General features: G+C 40.3%; 1 protein-coding gene and 1 long non-coding RNA gene across 10 annotated transcripts in view; one reads left to right on the plus strand and one right to left on the minus strand.

The window, feature by feature from the left end:
- LOC311431136 overlaps positions 1–19,693 on the plus strand; it is a 71,200-nt gene that overhangs the window by 21,930 nt on the left and 29,577 nt on the right. Inside the window, exons 4-5 of one of the 3 annotated variants that reach the window (XR_014689265.1) lie at positions 2,103–2,191; positions 3,275–4,368. The exons of 1 other annotated variant lie outside the window; for it this stretch is intronic. This is a non-coding gene — a long non-coding RNA (uncharacterized lncRNA). Of the gene's footprint in view, positions 1–2,102; positions 2,192–3,274; positions 4,369–19,693 lie in introns of those variants that run through there. One more of the 3 variants, XR_014689266.1, reaches the window with a different exon arrangement.
- The window catches only part of CDH9 (cadherin 9), a 119,023-nt gene continuing 107,623 nt past the window's right edge, over positions 8,294–19,693 (minus strand). For 2 of the 7 annotated variants that reach the window (XM_084508382.1, XM_084508381.1), the window contains exons 10-12: positions 13,449–13,566; positions 13,113–13,364; positions 8,294–10,314 (exon numbers count right to left, since the gene is read on the minus strand). In XM_084508382.1, the coding sequence (XP_084364508.1) occupies positions 9,833–10,314; positions 13,113–13,364; positions 13,449–13,566 (852 nt within the window). In that variant the 3' untranslated portion in view covers positions 8,294–9,832. Of the gene's footprint in view, positions 10,315–13,112; positions 13,365–13,448; positions 13,687–19,693 lie in introns of those variants that run through there. The other 5 variants (XM_084508387.1, XM_084508383.1, XM_084508386.1 and 2 more) reach the window with 5 other exon arrangements.

The raw sequence follows: 19,693 nt of genomic DNA on the forward strand, positions 1-19,693 counted from the left end.
ATTAGGTTTAATTCTGGGTCCATGGAGCACTAATGTATGTGGATGCACAAGGCAATATGCAACAGTGAATCACTGCTTTTATACTCAGAGACTGTAGGCAAAAGTCTTGGGGTTAATGGCAAAGGATGGGGAAGGGATAGCAGTGGAAAAGAAACTAAGGCAAAGATGAATTTGTTCTTGAACTTGGTAAGAGATGAAAGTTTTGTTCAGTTTGTTCTTAAACTTGGTAAGGGATGACTGTTTTGTTCAGACCTGTTGATAGGCACCGTATAGGCTGAAAGTCTTATGTAAGGCCTAAATTTATACTTTTAAACAGTGTATGTTCTCTATCAAATGAAATTTTGTACAGATTCTACATGACATCATGCACTTTCAGCACATTTTATAAGGAAAGGGTATGGTGTTATGGGACCAATGTCTAAATGATCTGTCCAAGTCCTGAATAATTTGTTTTGGAAGGAGTACAAAATAAAATCTAGAGCAGCTTAATATAATGTGATAATCACTTTATTGTGTGTCTTTCAAAGCTGGAAACCACTCTATCAATAAACTTTCATTTCTACATGTGCATTCACCCAGGTCTGCAGTGTCCTGGTTCATTAGGATATTTAGAACAATACCACCACAAAAAGGAACTGCAGGGAACCATAAAAAACCATTTGGACATAGTTCCATGATGCAACTTCAGAGATTTGCTGCTGGTAGTCCATATTGGACCATTTCTGGGAAGCAAAACTTTGATTTAGATGCAACCTTTATTGAATCAGAAAATTGAGTTTGGAAGAATGAAGGTTTAGAGTTCAATGTTATATATTTGATTTTAATTTTTGTCATCCAGGTCTGCAACATCTTTTGCATCTTTTGTATCTCCTTCATCCAGGGTTTCCATCTTTGGCAGGATAGCCATCACATGGCAGGCATTGAGTAGTGGTCAATGTTTCTATGTCCTGCTGGAAACTGGTGATGAGTGGTGTCCCTTAGGGTTCTGTCTTAGTACTGGTGCTTTTCAATATCTTCATCAATGGCATAGATGGTGGGATTGAATGCACCCTCAGCAATTAGCAGATGACACAAAGGTGAGTGGTGTGGGTCATACCAGTGAAGGAAGAGATGCCATCCAAAGGACCTGGACAAGCTGGAGAAGTGGGCCCGTGTGAACTGTATGAGGTTCATCAAGTCCAAGTTCAAGGTGTTGCACCTGGCTCGGGGCAATCTCAGACAGGAGAACAGAGTGGGAGAAGAATTCATGGAGAGCGGCCCTGCGGAGGACTTGGGGGTTCTGGCAAAATGAAAGGCTAAATATGAGCCAGCAGTGCAAGCTTGCAGCCCAGAAGGCTAGCATCATCCTGGGCTGCATCAAAAGAGTTGTGACCAGCAGGTAGAGGGAGGTGATTGTCCCCCTCTACTCTGCTCTCTTGTGGTCCCACTAGGAGTACCATGTCCAGGTTTGGGGCCCCCAGCACAAGAAAGGTGTGGATCTGTTACAGTTAGTTAATCTAGAGGAGGGCCACAAAAATGATTAGAGGGCTGGAGCACCTCTCCTATGACGAAAGGCTTAGAGAGCTGGGGATGTTCAGCCTAGAGAAGAAAAGGTTCTGAGGAGATCTGGGTAGATAATGATAGGACACGGGGGAATGGTCTGAAACTAAAAGAGGATAGATTTAGATTAGACATTAGGAGGAAATTCTTCACTGTAAGGGTAGTGAGGCACTGGAACAGACTGCCCAGAAAGGTTGTGGATGTCCCATCCCTGGAGGTGTTCAAGACCAGACTGGATGGGGCCTTGGCCAACCTGATCTAGTTTGTGGCATCCCTGCCTATGGTAGAGGGTTTAGAGTTACATGATCTTTAAGGTCCCTTCCAACCCAAGCCATTATATGTTTCTATTACTTTCCTGTAATCCAACACCTGGATGCTTCAATGTAATGGCTTGAAAAAAGTTGTATGTTATACTTTAAAGAACTGCATATTGTACAAGACCCACAGGCTAAATTGCTATTTAATTACATAGTAAAATATATTTAGAATATGTATGTATTACACATGAAGTGTGTACTATGCAACTTTGTTGCAAACTGATTTATCTCTTAATTTCAAACCAGCTGCTTCGAAACTCCACTCTTTTGTCTCCATGTGTGGTCCTGTATTACAAAATTCAGGCAGCGTATTGCCCTAGTGGATGAAAAGTGAGGTAAGAAGATTGTTCTCGATGATCCTGATGATCCATTCTTCAATTCTCTCATAAACTGACTTATGGACATAATTTAAAAGTGAGTTGAAATGAGAAAAGTACTAACTGCCAGATCTCCCTAAATGTAGTTATAGGGCATGTCAGCATGTATACATTATGAAAGTTGCCTTACAAAAATACTCAATATTTGCAATTTATAAGTGAGAACTTCTATTAAACTATTTAAAATTAAATTTCCATTTGGACTTAAGGAGCTTATACTACATGGTGGCACTGGAGATTTTCTAGTCTTTCACGGTCCTAATGAAGGCATCCATAAACTCAAAACACATGTAAATTGTGTCAGATTACATAAATTCTTCATGCATCTGTTAGTATTAATGATGCAACACACTATTTATTTCATTTTTAAAGGAATTTTCAGAAAGCCAAGATAAAGAAGGCCACTAATATGAGGGTTTTGTTTCCTCTAACAAATCATAGCGTTTGATTTGTAATGGTGCTGTGCAATGATTTTTGTGTTGGGAAGTATACCATCAAGTCATGGACTGGAAGAAAAATGCAGTGGGTAAAATCTGTCCCTCACTGGTAGCGTAGTGCTGTGCAAAAAAATTGTCTGTAAAACACAGCAGGGCTGGCCATGCACCAGTGACAACAGATACTGTGGCACTATCAGACAGCATGCCTGAAATCTTTCAGCCATGGCACAGAGGAAAGGACACAGCCATTGCTTTGGAAAAGATCAAACTTCCCCATTGGTCAGAAAGTTGAAGATGGCAGCATATGTGTTAGCAAGTGGGGAAGATCCTAACTCCATTTGGCTCTTGATCCAGATTCTTTGTATGGTGCTGTGCTGCCTGGTGTCCATTCTGTATCCTAATTTGAGCATTAGCTGAAGCAGACAGAGCCCTTCACTTGCACAGGGGATTGTGCTGAAGAGCCTTTTCACGCCTTGTTTTCTCTCTGCATCACTGCTGAGTGCTGGACAGTTTTTTTCCTAAAATTTGTCATTAAATTACCAACCTGACACTTCTGGGGGAAAAACAATTTTTTTTTTTTTTTTTTTTTTTTTTTTTTTTTTAGCAATCAAAATATAACTTCTCATCAACAGATCAAATGGAAAGGAATGGATGGAGTCCTTTATAACAAAAAAAAAAAAAAACAAACAAATAAAAACACTGAAGGAGTGGCAGCCAGCTGATGTTGGGTACTACAACCTAGTATTCTTCCACTATCTGCCCCTTCTGTCCTTCTGTCATCTGTTTTAAATTAAAGATTAACTTTTGGGTTAAAACTACTTTGCCAAATCTGGATATGTTGCTGTAGTTTTTAGGGAATGTCTCCTTTTCACTTTGTACCTGGAATTAATGGCCTCTTTAATTCTCCTTCCTTCAAAAAACAATCTCTGAAAAGCACCTCAACTGCTCTTACAGCTAGCTTGGACATCACTCAGAAACACATGCTTGTCCAAAGCACAACCTTAATTTGGAAAGAATGCACAGCTCTAAGTATCCCATGGAACACCATCTTCTTTTAAGATGTCTGAAGTTCTTGGAGCAGTAAAATATCTATTAAAAACAAAATTTCTCAACAGTTTAAGCAGTGAGAGAACATAAACTAAAACCTCCTAAATGGTAACCTATTCTTCTCAAGGCAGTGTGGCATGTGGAGAAGAGCAGGCTTCTGCTCCTGTCTCCACTACTGTCCTGCTGGGTGTCCTTGGGGAAACTGGTGCACAAATAAGTGCTTTTCCTACTTGTAAAATGGTGATAATGATACTGACCTTCTTTGTAAAAAGCTTTAAAAACTAGGGATAAAAAGCATTATATAAGAAGTAAGTATTATCGTTGCTCCTAGCAACTAACAGCCTGCTTCCTGACAACCGTAAGAGCAATTCTCAAGTGCCAATAATCCCAGCCCTAATTCCCTTCTCCCTGTTTTTACTCATGAAACTCTAGCTTTCACCTCTTCTTCCAGTAGTAAGTGCCAGATATATACTTATGTGGTAGTGTTTGGGATGGTCTTTCTACCTCTTGATGCTGGAAGGGAAGGAGGGCTGCAAGGACCGTGGACTGTGTTTTTAAAATAATTTGTTTGTTTGTTTTGATTCTGTACTGCTCCAAAAATATCTTTGCACTACTCTAAAAGATAATAAACTGTTGCTAATGTGGTCTAAATGTCTGTCAGAAACTCAAAAAGTAAATTGAAGGACAGAACTACAAACAATAAATAGTGTTATAATCAAATTACTTCCACAAAAAAAAAAAAAATCAAAATCTATTTGTGCAGGCTTCCTTTGTATAGCTTGTCATTCCCCTGTGAGAAGTGAAGGAAGAAATGCCTGGCACACTGACTCTAAAAGGAAATGCTTTTTAAAATTACAGAGTTCATTCCAAACTTGATGAAGGTATATTAATATGTGTTGTGACAGAAGCTGTGTCAAGTTCCATAGTAAAATGAGCAAAATCAGGAATATGCTCATATTTTAAATCACGGAACTGCAATGAACATGTATTTCTTGCTAAACACTGCACACTAGCAAAAGGAATAAAACCACTGTAGTTGTGACAAGACACTATCATTTCTTGGGCTTTTAGCGGTGATCTGAAATTTTTTAAAAGGTATTCTAATGAATTTTTCTGGAGTGGGTGAAGGTGTTGCAGAGTGCTTTGCTTTGAATGGGGATGGCAGGGGGTGGGGAATAAAAGCGAAGAATGTTCCTGGATCTCCTCTCTTTCAGGGTGCCCTGTGACAGCCAGTGGGCTGATTACACATTCACTTTCTCTGCAGAAATAACATCAACATGATTTCTTTGGAAGGCAAGAGGAATGATATTCACAGCCCTCTTTCTGCATTTCTCTTTATGTGAGGTCTTAACAAAAATTTAAAATCACAAATTTGGAAGTGTTTTTTAAGTAAAGTTCAGGCCAGATCCCTTCAAGTTTGAATTATGATTCATGACCTGGAGTTGAACTGAAGTATAAAATACACCTTCTAAGAGCAGGCTACTCTAAAATCAGATTATTTTATGTATTTTGGTGTGAAAATAGATCAATGTGTCTTGTATTCTGCCATGAGTTTATTCTCTCTGATGAGCACCACAGTTTGAGTAGAAATGGCACTTACTGTATATTGGCTAACCCTACAAATAATAGATTTGCTTTTATACATGTGTATATATTATACACCTACATATATAGATATACACCTACACATATAGATATAGATATAGTCATGTATACAAAGAAACATCCATGTTACATTCTCTGAATCCATTTCTTCTCCATACATCTTCCAACAGCAGAGGCAAAAATATTCGACTTCCTTCCTTCCTTCCTTCCTTCCTTCCTTCCTTCCTTCCTTCCTTCCTTCCTTCCTTCCTTCCTTCCTTCCTTCCTTCCTTCCTTCCTTCCTTCCTTCCTCCCTTCCTTCCTTCCTTCCCTTTCCTTCCTTCTTTTCTGTCTTTCTTCCTTGAACTACTTGAGTTCATCAACAAATTGCATTCTAAAGCTTTAATAATGTAATTCTCCAATATGCAATGACCCAAATGCTTGTCTGTTCTTTCTGTCTGCTTAGGACAAGTGAGGAGTAAACTGTTAAATGTGACTTTAAAATACAAGTTTAATTGTGAATTACACCATTAGCTTTTGAAACGACTTCAGTAGAAAAGAATGTGTTAATGCCTTATGCACCAATGCATAAGAAAACTACTGAAGATAGTACTAAAGACAGGTTTTAGATATGTTTTATATGTGACTATTCTATTCTGAAAACAGCCATATCATGTAACAATTAGAAATTTTAAGCATGTTTATGTATGGTGGTAGTTACTGTTAGGTTGCTTAACCTGACATAATGAGGAGTTTGTCTCTATATTTTGCTGGAAGGTGTAACCCTCTGTGGAAAATCATCAAATCATCTCCACCATTCTTTTTTTTTTTTTTTTTTTTTTTTTTTTTTTTTTTTTTTTAATACATTTCACTGATAAGGGAGTTTATCAGGATATTTTCAGAACTTGAAGAAGATGTTACAAAATTCAAAGTGAAAAGAAAACACCTACAAAACAAGACCTTCATTGCATGTTCATCTTTTTACATCTTTCAAGATGAAAAAAAGTGTTTGTTTGTTTGTTTGTTTTTTCTTGGAACGTTCTTTCAATTGAACTCATACTGTTAAATATGGCTGTCACTTTGGTTCTGCTTGTAATCATGTAATCAAGAAGGCCAATAAATAAAATAAAATAAAATAAAATAAAATAAAATAAAATAAATAACTCAGTGGATGTAAACAGATAAAAATGGTACATAGCAAAATGGAAATATTACAGTACTTTCCACTGTGAATTCAAATGCCTCTTTTGTGACATGCTGAGTATTTACTATGTTGTTTCAGATGTAAGAGGAAGAGAAGATCCATTTAAAAAAAAAAAAAAAAAAGCATAGAAGAAAAAAATAGTTTCTGCAGCACATTTGAATAAGCCAAGACCACGTAACGACCAGTTAGGCACATCAAGTGATAAACTAGCCAGTTAGTCTTAGTCATTTTAAGAATGCTTGAAATTTATAGTAATTTTGAGAAATGGCTTGTTTTGCTACATCAACTATGAAATTTTGTCAGCTGTAGATCTATGTAAGTCATACTTTAAACATATAATGCTTTAAGTGGTACAGGGTTCTTGTGCTCACTTCTGAAATAATGGGAAAGCATTGGAAAGTAAAAGTATTATTCCATTGCTGAAAACAAAGGCTAAAAAATCTCTCTCTTCGCTTTAGTGGCAAGGACTCATGGGATGGAAATTCAGGAATGAGAGAAGGAGGTGCTAGGTTTTATTATTGTTGTTGTTTGTTTGTTTGTTTTTTAATAGAATCATAGAATCATAGAAACACAAGGTTGGAAAGGATCTAAAGGACCTACAAGATTATCTAGTCCAACCATCCATGATCTTAGGTAATTTGTGCTTTTCTCAAAGTACCACAGTAGAACAACAAAATAATGACATTGTGGACATGCCTCTACAAGTGGCATTTTTAATTCTCAATCATAGAATTATAGAATATTCTGAGTTGGACGGGATCCACAGGAACCATTGTGTTCAACTCTTTGCTTCACATATCATCGCCCAAAAAACAAAACATATCTCTGAGAGCTTCTTTATATATGTCCAAATGCTTCTTTAACTCTGGTAGGCTTGGTTCCTTGACTACTTCCCACTTCCCTAGGCAACCTGTTCCAGAGCTCAAACACCTTCTCAGTGAAGAACCTTTTCCTAACATCCAGCCTGAATCTCCCCTGTCATAGCTCCATACCATTCCTTGAGGTCCTTTTGCTGTCACCAGCGAGCAAAGCACAGAGCCTGCCCCTCTGCTCCCCTCGTGAGGAAGCTGTAAGTCACCATAAGGTCTACCCTCAGCCTCCTCTTTAGGCTGAACAAACCAAGCAACTTCAGCCACTTCATATATCTTGCCCTCTAGACCCTTCACCATTTTAATAGCCCTCCTTTGGGTACTCCCTAATTTTATGTCCTTTTTATACTGTGGTTCCCAGAACTGCACACAGTTCTCAAGGTGGCACTGCACCGACACAGAGCTGGTGCATCTGGGGAGAGAGTCATTTTTGTTTTCCTCTCTCCTGATATTCTACCTCACTATGTAATATTCACATTTCTGATGAAAACTTACAAAATTACTAACAGATTTCTGTTTAATCCAATCTACTGTATCACTGTAATCACTGGAGTTGAAGTTTGAGTTTACAACTTCTTTAAATCAAGGAAGTATTTCCTAAATTCTTGTTTTGATTTGATTTTTTTTCTAGTAATTTCTCTTCAGGGAAATTGTTGCTTTATTATACATCACCATCCTTCAATCCCATGTTAAGGCAGTGCTTTAAATTTATTTAAATAACACTGATAGACTAATGCATTTCTGTGTACCTCTTTGCCAGCAACATTAATCATATATTCTAAAGTCTTTTTTTTTTTTTTTTTTTTTTCATCTCCAAAAGACACAAAAAAGACAAAAGACACACAAAAAAAATAAAATGCATTATTATACCATCAAGCTTTAACCTGTCTTGTTACTACATCACATCCATGTACACGGCTGCCACACAGCTGAAGGTTATTTTGACTTTTTTTTTTTTGTCATTAACATTATGTGCATTCAACTTAGCACTGCAGACAACATGCAGCTCACAATGAGCTGTCCAAGTGCTAGCTTGGATCCCCTTGTCCCTATGATCTTAACCACCATAATGTGCTATGCACATTATGCATCCTGTATTCTTAATTTCTTTGATTATTTTTCTTTTTTTTTTTTTTAACGTAAACTTCACAACTCTCAGTTTGATCACAGGTGATCCAGGTAAATTCCTCCTATCCTGTGTTGGAAAGAAAAATGTTCATAACATGAAAGCTGAGGCAGGAGATAGATTTGAAACATAAATGCCTACTAGATTACTGTAATTAAAATATATGCAAATGCAAATACTTCATTAAAGGAAAAGAACACTATTAAATGTAATAAAATATTAGATTTTGTTTTTATTACATAGCTTGCTTTGATTTAGAAAGAAGCTATTAATGACAGAAGTCTGATTTGCCTCAAAACCCCCAAACAATTTTGGAATACGATAGACTTCCTCTGAGTATTGATGTTTGGTTAATTATTCAAAAATTTTAAAAGATTTCTTTTAAAATGGTTTTCATTTCTACCAGAATAAACCTTCATGGTTCCTTAAATCCTCAAGTCTATATCAGCTAAATCCAGTCATGGATCACCCATTCAAACAAGGTAGGTGTGGAGCAGTTTAACGACAACACCATATTCTTATGCCATATAGTAATACACATTACAAGTCAGATGGCATTTATTTATAATCACATTTTCAAAATCATTTCTCTTTTTTTTTTCTTTTTTCTTTTTTTTTTTTTTTTTCTACACTGCATTCCCATTACAGAGCACTCTCTCCATATTGTTCTTTCACGGTACATTTCAAGTACTAATCCATTACAAGAAGATTCATCCAAAAATCAAGTATTACACAAAAATTTCCTATTGTTCAGAAAGATTGGACAACTTGTGATTAACAAAGTACATAAGTAAATAGTATTTTTATAAATACTAATTTATTTAATAAAAATACAAAAATATAAATATACATATATAAAAATATCATGATGAATCAACACACAGACATTCTTTAACTCAATAAATATGGCAGTAATATTAATCTTTTCTGAAGTATAATTTTGAGATTATATTACAATGTGGGTGCACAATGTCCCAGATAGTCAGAAAGGTAAAGCAAAGCACTTAAAATAATAATTAAAAAAAAATATATCTATCTTATTATTAAAGGCACAAAAAGCCTTTTATTGTGTTTTCATTGTAAATGAAAACCTTTCCTCAGAGGTTTCTAGACAGAAAGGGTGAATTATAGATTTTTTAAAAAATCTAAATCACTCACATTCATGTATGTTGACTTACTAATTAAGCAAACCCTTACAAAGACAACACCTATTTTTTGTAAAAAAAAAAAAAAAAAAAAAAAAAATCCCAAGTAAGAGAGAGTAGGCCACTTTATCTAGTAACATAGACATGAATTTCACTAACACTTAGGTCACAGATTACTTTCTCAGTCTCAGTCACTGTCCTCTCCACCATACATGTCTGCTAGTTTTTTAAACCGAGGTCCCCAGTCACTGAGGTAATCATAGTCTTGGTTGCCATCTGTGGTAAGTGATTCCAGGCTGCTGAGTGAATTTGCTATAGAATCATTTCCTTCATAAGCGTATGTTGCTAGTGAATCATAAGGAGGAGCAGCTGGATCTGAATCATTTTCCTTTAACCTTCGATGAATAAAATCTTGCACATCAATGTTTTCCCAAAGAGGCGTAGTCCGTCTTATCTGAAATATAGTTTCTGGGATGACATCTCTTCTCATCTTACTTTCCTCCCTTGCTTCTGGATTTCTGAGTGTGCCAATGTCAAAAGCTTGGGTGTCTTCTTCCCCACCCCCTTCATCATTGTAGGTCACAATGTTGTCCCGAACATCATCCTTTGAGATGATCAAAGGTTCTTTCTTCCTCTGTCTCTTGAGGGCTGCAAACAAGACAACTAACACTGAAAAGAAACAAAGGAGGATAGAAGAAATGCAGAGTTAGAAATGAAATAAATGAGCTATATTTTGCATTGTCTGTTGTTCTTAGAATGCTTCAAGACTGGTATTTTTAGTAAATAGGTACAAAAGACATCTATCTCTAAGTTGAAATTAATAAGAAAAAATATTAATATTTTATAGCAGCCAAAAATATTTGCTTTTTTAAACTTACAGAAGCAATGACTAAAATATTCTATGTTTGATAAAGATATAAATGTTATTACTACGCTGAAATTGAGAAGCAGAGAATGTCTTAAAATATGTCATCCTACATCCTGACTTCAATTTTACTTTTGTGAAGCATTGCCTTCCTGGCAGTCACTAAGGGTAATTTTATCAAAAGTGGCTGAGTCTCCTAAGCAAAAGTAATTCACCCTCTTGAAAGCTGGTGATTTAGGTATTCCTAAGTGTCTAATTCACTATTGAAAATGGAATCTACAGGTTCTTCTGAAAATAAGAACCTGAAAACCTTCAGCTATCAATATTATTGACAAAACCGTTTTTGGCTTCAGTGACTGCAGGAATTGAAATCCAGTCTCTGTTACTAACTGTTTCTTCTTAAAAGCATGATCCCCCCAGTTTAAGAAATGATAGTTGAATAACTCTTCCTTTTGGAGAGGTAAGGATTGACACTAAGCTGGACCTTTAGAGAATGAGATGAAAAACTAAAGTTAAGCTTTGCAAATACATTCTGCTCCTTAAATGCTATTGATTTCAGTAGAAATTCAATGCTTAAATGCATTTAAAAATTTGACCCTTGCTCCAGTATCTGGAGTAAATAGGAGAGGCCAACAAGATCATCTGTCAATGAGGCATAACACTGGATGCCAAGCCACACTTAAAGGCATTAGAGCAGTGTTGAGCACTTGTGTTGAGCCTTAGGAGCAAAGTTTTTTATTCTAAATGATTTGAGTTCCGGTGAATAAAAAGAATGGACATAGTGAGGGTAGAGAGGGGAACAAAGATCTTCTACGTGTCCTGGTACAATGCTGTGAAGGTAAAGGCTCTTCTGTTTGTGATTTTGTATGTGTACAAGAGCCATTCTTTTCAAGTTTTTCTAGTGCTAGACAAGTAATAGTCCACTTGTAAATTTAGTAACTTCATACAAAAGAGAAGGGCAGCTGTGAGGGCAGATCACTAAAATGTTATTATGAAGAAATGTCTTTCACAGCTGGGTACTTAATGTCTCTCTCCTGTTCTGGACATGGTGACGCTGGTATACTCTCCTAGAATATATCTTGCTGAACAGCAATTAAAGAAAACACCAAGAACCACACAAATTTTAAACTAAAAATTTTGTTTAGCCACATTTCACTTACGTTACTCTGGCTTCAGCTATATGTTTAAGTAGAGCAGGGTCTTTGACCCTGGGGCCAAAGTATGGGGCCAAAGACACAAAGTATTCATACTTGTTCTGCACAGCACTGCTCCATGAGGCTATTCTGAGTCTCATGTGGTATTCGTATGGTCCTAAGGAAAAATTACGATTTTTTTGTTTGTTTTTAGTTGAATGTTACTTTACTAAAGCACTGCAGCGCATCAGACTGATGTTTTCATAGTGAGAGAGCAAGAGTATGTGTTTCATGGTACATATTTCATACTCTGTGTTTTGGCATGGGAAGAGGCTTTGAAGATTCAGAGCCCACTGACAAGAACTGTGCAAAGTGGACAGCCAGATCTGGCAGAGCTTGAATCATACTGCCTCCTGGGAGTGGTGGCCTGCAAGTTGTCCTGTTCATACTATGCTTGGGCAATGTCCTGGGGAACCAAAGCTGGCTTAGGCTGAAACCAGGACAGCCGTGGTGCTCGAACCTCAGCAGTATGGACAATCAGCTTGTCAGGTATTCTCCCTTCCATATAGCCACAGCCCCTGTGGCTCTCTGAATATTTGCTGGAGGTAGCCTAAATCCAGTTGATCTTGTTAGCAATCTATCTGATAGAAAATATATGTTCCTTAGAGTTATATAAACTGACAGCTGTACAAGTGTCACTTTCCCCTTAGCGAGCTGTGTTGGCCAAGAGGGGTGGGAAGAGAAAGAGGTTTATCACAGTTTGACTGGAAAGTGGAGAAGATAGCCCTTTTAAGGAGGAACTTCTCTGGTAAGCAAAACATACAAGTTGCAGATTTTATGGTTATGAGCTAGCATTTATTCTAGTTCCTTCATATATCCCCTCATTTTCCTAATGTTTCAGCTCTGCAACCACCCATCTAACTTATGTGCTTGAACTTTATTTAATCATCTGTACTCACTACCACTTGCAAGCAATTGAATGGTTCTCTTATATTCTTTTGAGTATAAAAATTACTAATCATTCATGATATAATAGTTTTTGTTTGTTTGTTTGTTTGTTTGTTTTAAATCATGGAGAAAAATATCACTCAGTTTCAGGAATATGACTTTAAAAGTCCTGGGTTTAAATGAAGATGTGTTTATAATGTAAAACATTAGTATCTAAAATTAAACCTAAATTTTCAAGTTTATTTCACCATTTCACCTAAATAACACTGATAGCCTCCTCCCCCCCCCCCTTTTTTTGCACATTCTTATGAATAGAAATGATGACAACAGCCCACAGTAATCTCTTTCCACTCTCCCACCTCCTCACCCATCTTAGAAAACTGTTCTTACAAAAGAAAAAAAAATATTGTATTAGGTATGAAATATACAGGGTCATGTGAATAAGAGGTGAAGAATGCCAGAGGTCTAGAATCAACAACCCCTTTGCCTCATCAGTCAAACAGCTCATGACAGTTACATACCCAGCAGGATGATGATGCAGAGGAGAATGGCAACCAGTGCCCCTGTGCTGAGGCCAGCAGGGAGGAGCAGGGCCTCTGCATTACAGGACTGCATGTTTCCTCGACTGTCACAGGCACATACACGTATGGTCAGTGTGCCAGTGCTGCTCTGGATTGGGTAGTCATTGTCAAATATTATGACTGGCAAGAGATAGGTACTTGTCTTACTACGGCTATATCCATTTCTTCTAGTCATAATTCCTGCTGTGTTATCTAGAATGGAAATGCAGAATAAATGTTACAGGATGAATCTTTATGTGGTATTGGGGTGGGGGACTGGCACTGGTTAACAGTTACCTTTGTTGTCTACAATGGAGAAGTTTGGATGAACAGCGAATTCTGGCACCACCTCGAAAAAAAATTTGTGTCCTTGAGGAGGCTCATCTTTGTCAACTGCACTTACAGTCTGTATCAGCTATAAAGAAAACAGCATTTCATTGTATGTTTTTTTGTTGTTTGTTTGCTTGTTTTGGAGATCTTGCTTGTTTTACATAAACTCTCTGCTTTACACGTCCAGTGAAAATCTGACAAATCTCTATAAGAAGACAAAAAGTGATGTCCTAAGCCAAACGTTCCCCACATAAACACAGGAGATGTTCCAGTAAACAAATTGTAGTTTTGTTGTTTAAACACATAACAGAAAATGAAAAAAGGGACAGTCGTCACTGCAAGACAGCCGTCTGCTTTGATTTGTACTCAGTACCTTGCAGTGGTACAGAAACAATTGCCCTTCAGAATAAGCCATAAACCTCCTGTGGCCTCATATAGCAATGACACAGAGTAGTGCGTAAACCAGTTGTTAAGTGGGTCTAATTCCCAGTCCACCTCATCTGCTCCTGGCGATAAATTGGAGTACTGCACTGGCAGGATGCTCAGTTCTCCTGATGTAATAAAGAGAGATGTTTTACTCCCTCCTAAATTGAAACCTCCGTCTGCGGAGCTTTACAGCTGTAAACAAGAGCACTCAAGCCCTGTTGGGAGAGAGTGGAAATAGCCTAAGCACAGGATCAGAGTAAAAAGGACTGAAAAATAGGTCCTCAGCTGTTATTTCTGATAGCATATGCTTTTCTGTTGTATAAAATTATGTATACGTATGTACATATGCATGTATATGTGTATATACACTAGCAATTTTACTTTTTTTTTTTTTTTTTTTTTTTTTTTTTTTTTTTTTTACCTATCTAGCTGCTGCTGCTGCTGGAGGCTAGGGAACACAGCTGCAGAAGTAGAGAAGGAAAAGCTACCTGGGAAAGTGACTGGTTTTGAAATAACTTGCAGCATTTAGAACCATGTGGGGCTGTGTGAGCAGTAGTAATCCAGTGAGCCATAAGAGTGGCTGCTGTACCCCTGGTACTCCCCAGTGGGTATGGCATTGGTGAGTGACCTCCACCTTGGCTTTTGAGGATATGTTTCATTTCAGAAGATGTCATCAGAAGATGACAAAGCTTGGTGGTGTGAGAATGAGAATATGCTTCATCTATGTTGCAACTCAGTATGGCTGAGTTTCTACAGGACCTAAATTTAGAGACAGAAGGAGCTTAGCAGTCAGACTTGTTTCTTTTAAAACTGTGAGGGAGCCAGCCTCAAGGTTTTCAAGTATTTCCAGTGTGTAGAGTGTCCTAAAATCCCACAGACATCAAAGCCACTTGTTATCAAAGACTTACTTCATGGCTTGTTTTCCTGATATTTCTAGGAAGAATACAGCATGAGCTCTTCAAGAAATACAGTAATTGACAAATAACACTGATACAATTTTTAAGTCTTGTGGCAATCAAGTAAGGAATAGCTTTTTCTCATGTACAGCTCTGAACATCAGCTTGAGTGAGACTTAAGGATACAATGAAATTTTGAGGAGTATTTGACATCTCTCAGGATGGAACACTATTAGACAAATAATTATAGGGCTACTAAAAATACTAATGTGACATTCAGAAACCAGAAATCTGCTGCTGTTAGTGTTGTACCATGCAATGATTATTTATCCTATTTTTCTAGATAACCTTGGGGTACTTTTTTTTTACATGTAATAGCGTTAAGCTGTTATTTAAAATCAGCAATAGTTGAGAAGACCTGTTTGGCTCATTCTCTTTCAAGGTTGTTCTAAAACAACCACAATGGGTGTTTTTTGTTTGTTTGTTTGTTTGCTTTGTGATTTTTTTTTGGTTGGTTGGTTGGTTTGTTCACTTGATTATTTTGTGTGGGTGAGGGAGGGAGGGGAGAGGGTATTATTTAGTTTTATGGTATATTCCTGAATATCCTATCATCAGAAAAGAACTGGAAAGGGAATTTGCAAACATCAGCCTTGTATAAGAAGAGCCTATGCTGAAGGCAGAATTATGCAGTTTCTCTATGCATGATTAAAATAATTATTACATATTCAGGTCTCTTCACTTTTAAAATATTTGAAGACCATTACACTTCACTTTATTTTTTTTTGTTTTGTTTTTAATTTTCACTGTTTCTTAAGATTAGCCAAATCCCAGTTTATGGAATTCTCTGATTTTTTTAACTTTTCAAAATCCTGTTTTTCTTCTCTTTGTCACAATCTACTTCTGAGAGTGACCATACAGTGTAAGACCAAGATGGTACTTAATTTTAGTTATGGTTTGCTTTAGTGTAAATGTAGCATTAGCACAACAAAACATCCTTCTGACAGAAGTAAAATACCGAATTGAAATGAGAATTTTTCTCTCACATTTTTGCAAGTTTTAAAAGGCAGAAGTAAAAGTGCCAGAGAGTAGAGTGAGAATTAGAATATATGGCTATATTTGTGCAATTACTTGCACAGCCACTTGGAGCCACTTGCCAAGGCGATCGTCTCCAGGGCAAACGTGTTCTGCAGTGGAGCGGGAGATCAGACAGTCAGGGATATTTTTTCCGGCATTGAGCCTACTTGAGGGAGCCGCCAGGACCCGGCAGCCCTCGTGAGGGAGGCGAACGAGGTGTAGGCAGAACCAGCAGCGCCCTCTCCCTGGCCGTTCAGAAATTGCCCCTAAGGAGCCTGAGCGACCAGGAGCGCGGCGAACAGGGCGGGCAAACAGGGCGTGGCGTGTCAGTAGGGGGTGGTGCGGCAGTTCGCACAGGCAGGGCGAGCAGGAAGGGCAGAGCATTCCCCCCACCCATGGGAACATCTCCTCTAACGGCGGTCTACCGCTAGCTCAGCTGCAATGGTGTACACCAGGCACAGGGTGCTCTCTAGGAAGTCTGTACACACACAGACTGAGTGCCTGCCTGCTCAAAAATGCGGCAGTTCCGGTCTCTGGATGCAGGGAGTGCCTGAGCCTGTTGCTACCACCTGCGGGGGGCAGAGAGACTGTGTGCGTGCGGTGCGAGCAGGTGGATGACCTGGTCCGCCTCGTGGCAGAACTCAAGGAAGAGGTCGAAATGTTGAGGGATATCAGGCAGTGTGAGTGGGAGACAGACTTGTGGAGCAACTCCCTGCGTGGTCTGAAGGACAGGTACCGGGGTGAGACACCCCAAATGGGGGTGGACCCCCTGCCCTGTTGCTGTCCAGCAGAGGGAGGGGACCTAGGAGTTGAGGAGGAATGGAAACAGGTCCGTGTTCGACCTCGAAGGCGATGCCCCCCCCTACCAGCCCCACCTTCCCACGTGCCCTTACATAACAGGTTTGAGGCCCTGGAGCTTGAGAGATCAGTAGCTGAGGAAGAGGTAGAAAGTCTACCCAGGAGGATGCCTAGGGCGAGGAAATCGACTCCACGCCTCAGGACTGCCTCCACCAAGACAGAAAGAAGGGTGATTGTTATGTAGGGGAACAGAGGGCCCTATTTGTCAGCCTGACCCTACCCATAGGGAAGTCTGCTGCCTCCCTAGGGCCAGGGTCAGGGACATTGCCAGAAACCTTCCCAATCTGGCTCACTCCTCTGACTATTATCCTTTTTTGATAGTCCAGGCGGGCAGTGATGACATTGAAGAGAGAAGCCTGAAGACCATCAAACAGGACTTCAGGGGACTGGGACGGTTAGTGGATGGAGCGGGAGTACAGGTGGTGTTTTCGTCTATCCCTACAGTGGCAGGGAGGGGTACAGAGAGGACACGGAAAGCCCACCTGGTAAACATGTGGCTCAGAGGCTGGTGCCAACACTGAAATTTTGGTTTTTTTGACCATGGGGCGCTTTACTCGGCACCCGGCCTACTGGCCGCAGACGGGTCCCTATCTCTAAGGAGAAAACAGATCCTGGGCCAGGAGCTGGCGGGGCTCATTGAGAGGGCCTTAAACTACGTAAGAAGGGGGATGGGGCTGAAACAAGGCTTGTTAGAGCTGTGCCAGGGGTAGTAATGGCAAGGCTGGGAGAGAAGGCAATGGCCCAGCTGAAGTGCATCTACACTAATGCACGCAGCATGGGTAACAAACAGGAGGAGCTGGAAGCCATCGTGCAGCAGGCAGGCTATGACTTGGTTGCCATCACAGAGACGTGGTGGGACCACTCTCATGACTGGAGTGCTGCAATGCCTGGCTATAGGCTCTTCAGAAGGGACAGGTAGCACCAAAGGGGTGGTGGTGTGGCTCTCTATATCAGAGAAAATTTTGATGTCGTGGAACTTGAGGCTGGGAATGATAAGGTTGAGTCCCTATGGGTTAGGATCAGCGGGAAGGCCAACAAGGCAAGCATCCTGGTGGGGGTCTGTTACAGAACACAAAACCAGGATGAGGAGACGGATGAGGAGTTCTACAGGCAGCTGATAAAAGTTGCGAAATCGTCAGTGCTTGTTCTCATGGGGGACTTCAACTTCCCAGATATATCCTGGAAGCACAACACAGCCCAGAGAAAGCAGTCTAGGAGGGCATAGAAGATAGCTTCCTGACACAGCTGGTTAGTGAGCTTACAAGGGGAGGTGCCCCGCTAGACCTTCTCTTCACAAACAGAGAAGGACTGGTGGGAGATGTGGTGGTTGGAAACTGTCTTGGGCAGAGTGACCACGAAATGGTGGAGTTCTCCATTCTTGGAGATGCCAGGAAGGGGACCAGTAAAACCGCTGTATTGGACTTCCGGAGGGCTGACTTTGAACTGTTCAGGACAGTGGTTGGCAGAGTCCCTTGGGAGGTGGTTCTGAAGGGCAGAGGGGTCCAGGAAGGCTGGGCGCTCTTCAAGAAGGAAATCTTAATGGCACAGGAGCGGTCTGTCCCCACGTGCCCAAAGACAAGCTGGCGGGGAAGAAGACCAGCCTGGCTGAACAGAGAATTGTGGCTTGAGCTTCGGAGAAAAAAGAGGGTTTATAATCTTTGGAAAAAAGGGCGGGCCACTAGGGAGGACTATAAGGTTGTTGCGAGGCACTGCACAGACAAAAATAGAAAGGCCAAAGCTCATCTGGAACTCTATCTGGCTACTGCTGTTAAAGACAACAAAGAATCTTTTTACAAATACGTCAATGCAAAATGGAGGACTAAGGAGAATCTCCATCCTTTTCTGGATGCAGGGAGGGAACTTGGTTACAAAAGATGAGGAAAAGGCAGAGGTGTTTAATGCCTTCTTTGCCTCAGTCTTTAGCAGCAAAACCAGTTGCTGTCTAGATACCCAGTACCCTGAGCTGGTGGAATGGGATGGGGAGCAGAATGTGGCCCTCACTATCCACAAGGAAACAGTTGGCAACCTGCTACGGCACTTGGATGAACACAAGTCAATGGGGCCATGTGGGATCCACTGGAGGATACTGAGAGAACTGGTGGAGGAGCTGGCCAAGCCACTGTCCATCATTTGTCAAAAGTCCTGGCTTTCGGGGAAGGTCCCAGTCAACTGGCGGCTAGCAAATGTGTCACCCACCTGAAAGAAGGGCCAGGGGGTAGACCCGGGGAACTATAGTCCTGTCAGTTTGACCTCAGCGCCAGGGAAGCTCGTGGAGTAGATTATCTTGAGTGTCATCATGCAGCATTTACAGGGCAACCAGGCAATCAGGCCCAGTCAGCATGGGTTTATGGAAGGCAGGTCCTGCTTGACAAATCTGATCTCCTTCTATGACAAAGTGACACGCTTGGTGGATGAGGGAAAAGCTGTGGATATGGTCTACCTTGACTTCAGTAAGGCTTTTGACACCGTTTCCCACAGCATTCTCCTCAAGAAACTGGCTGCTCTTGGCTTGGACTGGCCTATGCTTTGTTGGGTTAAAAACTGGCTGGATAGCCAGGCCCAAAGAGTCGTGGTGAATGGAGCCAAATCCAGTTGGAGGCCGGTCACTAGTAGCGTCCCCCAGGGCTCGGTGCTGGGGCTGGTCCTCTTTAATATCTTCATCGATGATCTGGATGAGGGGATCGAGTGCACCCTCAGTAAGTTTGCAGATGACACCAAGTTAGGTGCGTGTGTCGATCTGCTTGAGGGTAGGAAGGCTCTGCAGCAGGATCTGGATAGGCTGCACCGATGGGCTGAGGTCAACTGCATGAAGTTCAACAAGGCCAAGTGCCAGGTCCTGCACCTGGTGCGCAATAACCCCAAGCAGAGCTACCGGCTGGGAGATGAGTGGTTGGAAAGCTGCCTGGCAGAGAAGGACATGGGAGTATTGGTTGATAGTCAGCTGAATATGAGCCAGCA

This window comes from Aythya ferina (assembly GCF_964211825.1).
Source record: "Aythya ferina genome assembly, chromosome: 2".
NCBI lineage: Eukaryota > Metazoa > Chordata > Aves > Anseriformes > Anatidae > Aythya > Aythya ferina.